This window comes from Heptranchias perlo, chromosome 38 (assembly GCF_035084215.1).
Source record: "Heptranchias perlo isolate sHepPer1 chromosome 38, sHepPer1.hap1, whole genome shotgun sequence".
Lineage (NCBI taxonomy): Eukaryota > Metazoa > Chordata > Chondrichthyes > Hexanchiformes > Hexanchidae > Heptranchias > Heptranchias perlo.
In genome coordinates this window covers 15,091,428-15,102,356 of record NC_090362.1, presented here as the reverse complement: position 1 = coordinate 15,102,356, position 10,929 = coordinate 15,091,428, and the positions used below count along the sequence as shown (strand labels likewise).

At 43.6% G+C, this 10,929-nt stretch overlaps 1 protein-coding gene across 8 annotated transcripts in view; it reads right to left on the bottom strand.

Moving 5' to 3' along the window:
• Window positions 1-458: 458 nt before the first annotated feature.
• hmg20a (high mobility group 20A) overlaps window positions 459-10,929 on the bottom strand; it is a 44,858-nt gene continuing 34,387 nt past the window's right edge. For 4 of the 8 annotated variants that reach the window (XM_067973513.1, XM_067973516.1, XM_067973514.1 and 1 more), the window contains 4 exons: window positions 7,708-7,783; window positions 6,617-6,832; window positions 5,415-5,547; window positions 459-4,065 (listed from right to left, as the gene is read on the bottom strand). In XM_067973513.1, the coding sequence (XP_067829614.1) occupies window positions 4,062-4,065; window positions 5,415-5,547; window positions 6,617-6,832; window positions 7,708-7,783 (429 nt within the window). In that variant the 3' untranslated portion in view covers window positions 459-4,061. Of the gene's footprint in view, window positions 4,066-5,410; window positions 5,548-6,616; window positions 6,833-7,707; window positions 7,784-10,929 lie in introns of those variants that run through there. The other 4 variants (XM_067973517.1, XM_067973518.1, XM_067973515.1 and 1 more) reach the window with 2 other exon arrangements.

Below are 10,929 nucleotides of genomic sequence, written 5' to 3'. Positions count from 1 at the left end.
GGTGATCAGCATAGCAACACCGGGCCAGGTGCACTGAGGCCAAACCGAACAGGCCAGGATTGAAACCTAGGACTTTCCCGGTCTGGATGCCTCCGTGCCACAACAGGCCGTCTATTTACCAACTAAGCCAGCAGAGAGAAACTCTTCCCATAGTTGTTTAATTCAAACTCCTAATACAACAAGCAGCAATTTCTTTTTTAAAAAAAACTAACAAAAAGTGAGTTATCCTCTGTGGAACTGGCTGAAACTCCTGCTAAAAATCCTTGAAGCTGTTCTTAAGTTATTCCACTTGTTTATTTTTCACAGGGACAGAAATGTCCATCATCAACTCTCTCTGGTGGGGAGGATTATGAGAATTAGCAAGATTCCTAAAAAATAGAAATAGATTTCTTGTGACCTTATCTTGTCCTTGGAGTGACATGGACATTTTAAAAAAACACGCACAAAAAGACGTGATCAACTTTCATAAATATTTAATACAGTTTTCATTTTTAACTGCAGTTACACTGTAACTCCTTCAAAACGCAATCTGTATACATAAATTGTTCTATCAGTTAACAGCTTGAAAGAACATCTGTACTGCTGCCGCAGAACATTCCGGAATATTCTCCTTATTAGCATCATGTCTACTGGCAGTGGTTTAGATCAGACTGTGTTCCCTAACAACCTTCAGGAAACAGTTTATCAAAACAGTAAGAGATCACAGTGTTTCTGCAAATGGAAATTTTGTAGCTTGACCCCTAAAAGTTTGTAGTTTCTAAGACTACAAATTAATCTGTATTCAAACAAAATATAAAACCCAGTATTCAGAGGATTGAACAGTCCCTAAACAAGAAAAGATCAAGTTGCAGAACAAGACCAGAAATTGTTAAGGAAATTGTGCGAGACTGACATACTTACTCTTCTCATTTGGTGTACAGTACTGCACTCTCAAATGTGTATGCAATAGAGGACAATTGGAGTTTTGTAAGGGGAGAGTTAAGTTTCTGTACATATTTGTACTTAAGAAGGGGTGAAATATTAGGTGGAGAAGACGTCAGATTTTCAGGAATGCGATGCATCAGTAAACTTGCCAGCAAATCTTAAGTTGATTTGTTCTCCCTTACCTAAGCAATGACTCGTCCTAGGATATGATTCCATAGGTAGCAATGGCTGTCCAATGCTGCATGCAAAATATTATTCTTCACATGAAAGCATACATAATGAGCATCAGTGGGCTATCAGGCTGTAGAGGCCATCAGAATCAAGTCCAACCCTACCCTCAGTCAGTAGAAATATTTCCAGCAAGTGTTGCTGGATAGCGATGAGGAAATGGGAACCCTAGCCAATTTTCCTTGTTGCACCTGTGAAGTCAGCCAGGGTTTCTACTCCTGATCTCTGTCCAGTGTCTCCTGTTGGAAGTGTGCATATGTAGACGGTGGGGGAGGTCAGCATTGGGCTCATCTGTGATGCCCTGCATAGTATGCCGGCAATCACTGAAGAATGGCCACTTGTGAGAGATTCCGGAGGGGAACCAGACACCTGTGGAACTGCACCCAGCATAAGTCTGTGTGTTTAAGGAAGATAAAACTAGCCAAAAAATTATAAAATTGTAAATGACTGCCCAAACCGCATCTCTCATACCCTTTTGGCGACTGTGATCTAATCTTATAATGATGATCACCGTACACTGGAGTAGGTTAGAATATCCATTTGTTGATACTTTCTACTTCCATGACTTAAGCATTAAATAGTATCAAGTGTTAAGGAACGTTAGCTTTCACTCCTTTACTTGACTATGGAAGGGACCACATTTCACGAATCCAATCCTATCCTCACTTGATGTCCACATGTGCATTTTCCAATGGGGGAGATCACTGGATAGCACTTAAGAATAGGATACCTCCTCCCTAGTTCAGGGGAGAGGAGGGCCCCTGCTGTCAACCTAACCAAGATCAGTTAACTCAGCAGACCCTTCAGGCTTACTGATTTGTATAGCTCAGTTGTATGCTGCCTTTACTTACTGTGCCATCAGGGAATCACAGGAACATCCCAACTTGATGCAATGGGGACACAAGCATTCAAAACCAAGTGTCTTGTATTGCTTTGGGTCATGTCTTCCCGTCCCAAATGATTTTTTTTGAACGGTACATGGATACCTCACAAGGGAGTTGAAGACTGTAATTTAATTAGAGCATTCGGGTAACATTTAGAGACCACTCTCACACCATTCTTGGTGTTCATGTATGATTTGGACTCTCTCTGCATCTTTCACCGAACCCCCACTGCAATTAAATTACAAATCATTGGTTTAATTCCATTTCATAAAAGTCAATGCAAAAAATTTATAATCAGCTTTAAATATGTTATATGGAATTACAGCAAATATTTAGGGCATCCAGCTCATCTCCACCTCCCCATATCCCTCAATGATTTCTCGCTCCAAAAACAAATTGTACCTGAACTCATTTACACTGTCTGCCTCCATGTTCTTCCCCGATGACTTATTTCACTCTATTACTCTTTGGGGGTAAAAGTTTCACCTGAGGTGCTCAATTACTCGAAGAACTTCTGGTACTCAAGGAGTTAATATCACAGTTATACTACACATCAGAGGTTGGTGTGATTCCAAAAACAGCCACAACCGGAGATACAATATAACCCACCTGACCCACTGGGGCCGAGTAAACCAGATCCATCTGGGAATCAGAATCCACTTGCTCTGATTGCTCGGACACAACTGAAGCAGCCCAAGGATATTATTTCAGCCCTTCCATTCAGTAAATCCAGATTAGAACATTAGTCCCAATTCAATATATGCAATAGAATTCACTGCCTCTCACCCTGAAACTCAAGAACATGAACAATAAACCAGCCTCACTTGAAATGACAGACAAATCTAGGAGTGTATTCTCTGGGATTCGTATGTTCCAGTCACAACACTGATGTGTCAGTGCACCACAAAACGAATGCGTTCCCTGGGTCATTTAACTGTAATTCATGATTCAGATACTCTAACATTCTTTGCATCAATTCAGTCTTATTTTGGGCCACAGAGTTTAGTAGACTGCAAGGAATATAAGTTGTTTTCAATTTTCTCTCCTCTTCTGAAGGTGCTGCCTCCTGCTGGGGCATGGGTTCCATGGGCCCTCTGTTATCTTGCTCTAGTTCCCATTCTTCATATGTGAGCTTACACAGTGAGTTTTGGCAAACTATTTGACTGTGGGGGCATCACGATCGAGTTGAATTCAGTCCTCACCAACTGTGCACTTTCCAGCAACAGTCGCCAGCTATCTTACTGTGAGAGGCATCAAAGCTGATTTAGATCCTTTCCCTTACCAAACATGTACTTTCAAGCAGGAATGATTGGATAACAATCAGGAGTGGGAACCCCGGACAATTTCTCCCCTCCCTAGTTTAGGAGAGCTGAGGCCAATTTTAGCATCCCTACTGCTGTCCTGATTGAGATCAGTGAAGTCAGCACAGAGCAGGGCTTGATTCTGGGATCTCCCTGGGCTGTGTGACGCAGTTCTAAGCTGGGCAAAGCTCTTACCAATGCAACCATGGGGGCACTCTTTTTTTAAAAAAAGTCATAGTCTTGGCAATTCAGTCAGTATTTCTGAAAGCCACCTGTTAAAATCCTTTTTTATATATATATATATATATATATACGTTGCCACTTTCATGGTAGAAGGGGGAAAACAAAGAGTCCACCTTTTTAAAAAGCTATGAAATAGATGAATTTTTGATGATTAAGCACCTAAGGCCTCTAGAAGAGGATGCATCACACAAGTAATACAGTAAAAATTTGGCTTTAGTCACCATTGAAGGAATTAGAAAACATCAACGCTTCCAGCTAACAAGAGGCAACAACAGTCCCCTGTAGGACGGCAGACTTTCAGCCAATAAAAACGAAAGGGGACCTGCGGTTAGGAACAATTCTTCTCCAGGACAGACTGGACTCCAAGGCCTCAGACTGTAGCTGCCATTTTATTCCCATTGCAAATCTAAGTGGCGCCTTCCATTTCATACTGCTCCAGCTGTGTGAACAGATGTTGATGCGCCCAGAATCAATCACCATTTCAACTGGATATGGGGGCAAGGGGAAAGAGGAGATTAAAAAGGCAATTTTAAATTTAAAAAGACCATTTTGTTCCATTAAGAATTATAACCTGACAAAGCTTTTATAATTCAGCCAGAATGGGAATATTGATGTTAAAATCTTTGTTTAATCATTGAACATATTTTTTCCTTTATATCTGGTTTAAGCCTCCATCTGGCAACATCTTTAAAAACAGATGTTAAAATCTAAAATAATTCTATGTTGCTGTGCTTAAGAGTCAAATAATCATGACTCTCTTTCCCCCCCCCCCTCCCAACTCTGCAAACCAACCAATTCTCTCCTTTTCTACCCTCCTCCCACGATGGAATCTTGCAGGGAGCAGGTTCCATGGATGTCACGAGCCCTGCTGTGCCTCATCCAGGACCAGTGCGGACATGGAGATTTTTGAAGCGCCCGTGCTTTTAATAAATATATTTTTAATAAAATGCAAGTAGAAATCAGCCATGTTATAGTTGCATTACAAAAAAAACCCTGCAAACCTCCATTTTGTTGCTTGTTCCTATGCTTGATTTTGCCCAGAGATTGCCAATCACTTTACACCAACATACTGGCCAACTGGAATCCACCAGACAGCCAGCAGCGTGCTCTGCATTTCTCTTATTGTCATTGTCCTGTGCCGTTCTGGTAAGTGTGCAATGCTTCATGTTTACAAAAATGCTGCTGCTGGCTCTTATGTTAAATGTTGTTTTTGCTTGATGGCCAGCAATAAAACTGTAAACTCTGTTACAATTTAAAAAAATCTGCATGCAGTAAAACTACTTTCATCAGACCTCCCAGCAGCTCTGTAGCTCTGCAGATTTCAGGACTGGAAAGACCGGAGTCCCAGGACTCAAGCTTGCAGCCTTCTAAAAGTTACAGTCAAGTGGTTGCACTCTGAGTTATTAGGCAATTATCAAATTAGGGGTGAGGTGGAAATTGAAATATCAAGGAGATTGTTGTTAAAAAAAAGTTTTATAGGCTTTTATGTCTCGTGTCTGTTGGGGGGTTTTAGCTTGTAGGCACTGTGTGTCCTTGATTTCTGCCCATTGATCCGTGATGCACTTTATGGTGATAATCACCTTTTGATGAAACCATGTTATATCTGTAATATAATTGTCATCCTAAGTTGCACCACATTGCCCCACAGCCCACAATCACTATACAAACAATACCCCTGCAAATACATCAGTTTTTCATGTGGATAGTTTTGAATATCCAGTTAGGACTCAAATTAATTGTCAAATAGAGGTTCCCCACTAACTGCCAGTACTCTCACAAAGCATACAAGGGTCAGCATGAAGTGATGTTTGATATTGAGTATCTGCCTCCTCACCTGTCAAGTCGGCTTACTAAGTCACGCACTGTGGCAATGAGATTCTCATTATTTTGGGGGTTGGATAGAATAATACCGTGTAGTTTCCTCATGTAGGAATCAATGGTATCCAGGGTGGGTGTCTCCCCAGAACCTGTAAAACAAATAGAAAACTTCTACTTACAGGATTACAACAGTATTAGAAACATGTGTTTTTTTGACAATTGTCTATGCATTCCTCTTTCTGAAAGCATCAGTTCTTGCTGGGATACCCGCTGGTACCTCCCCCAAGTGGTCATTTGTCATACGTGAGCCTTGACAAGGAGTATTTGTAGGATATTCAGCCATGAGAGGGCTTAACATCCAAGCCATTTCCTGTTTCCTCCCAACGTTCACTCAGTCCCAGTAGGAAAGTGAACGTGCAAGGATACCTGATGGGAACAGGGTCTGGTTTTGCCGTGATGCACTCTAAGGTTGAATAGCTTGTTGACACTTACCGCTTAGGTTCACACCTGAAATGTCCATGTTGGCTGCTTCGTTCCATAAGCAGCGACAACCTTTTGTTATCTTGCCCAAGTGGCTATTCCACATGCGCAAGCCTAGACAAGCGTGCCCAATCCTGACCTTGTCTGATGTCCATATACAGGCACATTCCAGCAGGAGTCTCTGGTTAGCAATCAGGAGTGACAACCTGCCTGATTTTCTTACCCCTTTCACTAGCACAGGGACACAGAGGCCAACTGTAGTGCCATTATCTGTGTCTGGCTTCAGACTGGAGATTGAACTGGGAGACTTTCCCAGTCTGTATGGCTTGGTACCACTACTGAGCTGTCAGATTAGATTTCTTATTTCACCAAAAAAGTAACGGTGGTCTTCAATGAGTCCTAGGCCTGTAGCAGCATCTTCAATCAAGGAGGACATCCTCCGCACACTGCTGGAGTTGAGCTGGCAACAGATCAGTCTGGGGAATCCACATAATGGGATTGCCCCCAATCCTATACAGGATATATAAACTGCACACGTGACAGAGCTTGCTCGTTTTGCCTCACTCCCAGGTGCGACCCGGTTCGAGCTACTTTTTGGTAGCAATCAGAGCATCCTTCATGCCTGATCGATGTTTGTCACCACATTTATTTTCTATTTTTGAAAAAGTCTGACTTGGGAAATTTTTCACCTTTCCACCTTAAAAGGCTGCTGTCCTAAATCCCCGAAGTTTCAAGTACCTGGCAGTGGTACTGTGGCAAAACTGGATGTCAGTGCTTGCCGCAGAGTATCCAAGTGCTGCTGAAGGACAATGTTCCTGTTTCGTTCTTGCATCACATCAATCTCTAGCTTCTCAACCGCTGTTTTCATGCTCTCCACGTGTTTCTGCAAGGCTGCGTTTCTTTCTTCATACTCTATATTGGACTTCCTCAGCTGCCGAAGCTCCCTTTCCCGAGCTGCAATTTAAAGAAAAATAAAATGATTAAACTTTAAATTGGGGATTCAAACTACTATTGGGCACACAAAGTAATGAAAACTAGCAGATCTCCCACGAGAGTTTAAAAATAACTCGCAGTAATTGTGGTAATTGAAGTAGGCTCGGTGGTGTGGAAGAGTAGAGGGACTTGGGGGTACAGGTTCACAGAACATTAAAGCCACTGGAATTCTAGGTTTTATCTCAAGAGGTATAAGCCAAGATGTAATGATGAGCCGATATAAAACCTTAAAATCTCAGCTAGAGTACTGTGTGGAGTATTCGTAAGGATACTGAGGCTTTCGAGGGGTACAATGCAGAATCACTAGGATGTTGCCCGGTATTAGGAAATACAAATACAAAGAAAGACTTGAAAAATTGGGTCTTTTTTCTTAGAACAATGCAGATTATGGGGCGATATTATGGAAGTGTTCAAAATTATGAAAGATGGGATAGGTTAGATAGAAGCAGAGTGTTTCCAGTAGTTGAGGGGTCAAGAATGAGGGGCCACAGATACAAGATTAAATGCAAGTGAACTAGAACCGAGGGCAGGAGAAACCTCTTCACACAGAGAGTTGTGAGACTGTAGAATTCACTCCCAGGGTTAGTGGTTGAGGCAGAAACTAGGTCAACATTCAAGATTAGATTGGATAGGTCGATGAAAGAAAAGGAGTTGAAGGGATACGGGGACAGAGTGGGTAAATGTGATTAGAACTACTTTTTTGCCAATATGGACTGGTTGGGCCGAATGGCCTGTTTCCATGTTGTAACTTCCATGTATTTTTAAAGAAATCTTTGATGTTATTTTTCCCATAGTTGAATGCCTTGTGCTATAATATTTACACTGGCTCTTCCTACCTTTGCTGTGGTCTAAAAATTCCTCAGAGAAAATAGGAATGTCCAACACAGATCGATCCTTCAGCTCACCCTGCTTCTGTAAAAAAAAATACAGAATCACCATCCGTTTTCTATGTGACTAGAAAAATTGACTGCTCTTCCCTCCTTTTGTAGGTTATCAAGAAGCCAACAACTTACTGTCGTCAGGCAGAAACCAAATCAAACAGCTTTCTGCAAAAATACATTGGAACAAATTCCACAGATATTCTGGTAAAGATACTTGCCACATTTTTGAGATAAATTGTTTTCTCTGCCCCATGCCTCTCCCCCACCATGTGCTGGGACTAGGAGGCCTGTCTGGAGACAGTCTCCCAGGCTCTGCTTATGTTGGTCAGCTACCAGGAAGTATGCAAGAGTGGCCTGCATACTGCTCAGGAAGTCCTTGACATCCCATTTGCCAGCGTCCCACAACACAGGTCAGGAACATTGCTGGGGACTCACAGCCGTGAACTACATTAGGGCTCCAATATTCTGCATAGTCACACCCGCTGGCTTTTGGTGGTTTCTTTACTTTCATCACATCTCTCAGTGAAAGTACATTTTACTCTTACGTGCCCCACAGATAATTTATAAGACCAGAGGAACACAATAGGAACATCAACTGTTTTATAATGGAGATGAATCAAAACATCGATTTAAAAGCAAAGATAAGGGAGATACAGATTTGTCTGGAGAAAGAGAGCATGTTGTGTTTTCAAGCATTCTCTTCCCCTCTCACCAAAAAAAAATTGCTGCAGTGGACTGTCTCCGGTATTTTTGTTGAAGGCAACACAAATGATGGCTATTAGCAAGTTGTCAGAGTAACAAGACAGTGAGCTCCAACAACAATATTTATATTTAAACATCAACCTGAAAGGGTGAGCTAGTGATTTTTTTTTTATTCGTTCATGGGATGTGGGCGTCCCTGGCAAGGCCAGCATTTATTGCCCATCCCAAATAGCCCTTGAGAAGGTGGTGGTGAGCCGCCTTCTTGAACGGCTGCAGTCCGTGTGATGAAGGTTCTCCCACAGTGCTGTTAGGTAGGGAGTTCCAGGATTTTGACCCAGAGACAATGAAGGAACGGCAATATATTTCCAAGTCGGAATGGTGTGAATCTTGGAGGGGAACGTGCAGGTGGTGTTGTTCCCATGTGCCTGCTACTCTTGTCCTAGGTGGTAGAGGTTGTGGATTTGGGGGATGCTGTCAAAGAAGTCTTGGTGAGTTGCTGCAGTGCATCCTGTGGATGGTACACACTGCAGCCACAGTGCGCCGGTGGTGAAGGAAGTGAATGTTTAGGGTGGTGGATGGCTTGCCAATCAAGCAGGCTGCTTTGTCCTGGATGGTATCGAGCTTCTCAAGTGCTGCACTCATCCAGGCAAGTGGAGAGTATTCCATCACACTCCTGACTTGTAGATGGTGGAAAGGCTTTGGAGAGTCAGGAGGTGAGTCACTCGCCGCAGAATACCCAGCCTCTGACCTGCTCTTGTAGACACAGTATTTTTGTGGCTGGTCCAGTTAAGTTTCTAGTCAATGGTGACCCCCAGGATGTTGATGGTTGGGGAATTGCCGATGGTAATGCCGTTGAATGTCAAGGGGAGGTGGTTAGACTCTCTCTTGTTGGAGATTGTCATTGCCTGGCACTTGTCTGGCATGAATATTACTTGCCACTTATCAGCCCAAGCCTGAATGTTGTCCAGGTCTTCCTGCACGTGGGCACGGACTGCTTCATTATCTGAGGGGTTGCGAATGGAACTGAACACTCTGCATGCAGAAATCCTCTTCACTTGACACCTCTCCCTGATCACTCTTCTAGATAAGAGACACTGGGTGATAACCTGGAACTGAACACTGTGCAATCATCAGCGAACATCCCCATTTCTGACCGTTTGATGGAGGGAAGTTCATTGATGAAGCAGCTGAAGATGGTTGGGCCTAGGACACTGCCCTGAGGAACTCCTGCAGCCACGTCCTGGGGCTGAGATGATTAGCCTCCAACAACCACTACCATCTTCGTTTGTGCTCGGTATGACTCCAGCCGCTGGAGAGTTTTCTCCCCTGATTCCCATAGATTTGTTCCTAGCCTCTGTTGCCAAAATTCTGTCACCTTGTCCTGATATGCTTCGACTAATGTTCATGTTCCCAAGGGCTGACCCAGTTAAGGTTATCACCCAGTGTCTCTTATCTATAACAGTGATCAGGGAGAGGTGTCAAGTGGAGAGGATTTCTGCGTGCACTCTAACAGATGGTTACAGAATGGACTGACAAAGGTTTGGCTGCAGGTTACTGTCTGCTAGGCTTCCCCCTCCCGCTACCTAAAAGAGGCAGTTAGGGAAAAAAATGACCACATGAAGCAACAAGCCTCGACCAGAAACAGACCAATATTTCTCCCCTAACCCCATAATTGTTTGTGCTGATTTTCTCCTCTTCTGCAGGCACTGACTCGTGCTGCAGTATGCTTCCAGTTGCTAGTAGTCCTTTGTTACTTTGACCATTGAGTGCCAGTAGGCTAAATCATGGAGGGCATGGCAGCTAAACCTGATTCAGTCCTTAGCCAACATTCTTTCCAGCAGCAGTCATTGGATAGTGATCAGAAGTGGAACTCCTCTCCCTAGCCCATGGGAACTGAGGTAATTGTTGCATACCTACTGCTGCCCTCAGCTAACTAAGCACACACCCGGAGTCTCAGCGCCACCGCGCGCTGTCCCTGAGGAGGCTGCAGTGGAGACGAAACTGTCACCCATCTCCTTCGCAAAGAAGGTCTGGAGAGAGTTGCAGTGGTATCTGTCCAGGTTCGTCACGAGCAGTTCCGTAACACAGGACTCTGTGCTCCACGGACTGTTCCTGGGGACGCACACCGAGACGGACATCAACTGCTGCTGGAAGACCATCAACTCGGTGAGAGATGCCGTTTGGTCTGCCCGAATCTTGCTGGTCTTCCAGTGCAAGGAGCTGTCCTCGACAGAGTGTTGCAGACTGGCACATTCCAAGGTCCAGGACTACGTGCTCAGGGATGCACTGAAGCTAGGTGCGGCCGCCGCAAAAGCTCTGTGGGGAAAGGCAACCGTTTAGAGCCTTCCCGCCATTGTATACCGAGGGGCTGCAATCAGGGAAAAACCCCACTCGGGCAGAATGTAAAATTCAATTTGATGTAATGTACCTGTAATTAATCTGTAATCAATAATCTGTATTGATTGTGATGCATTG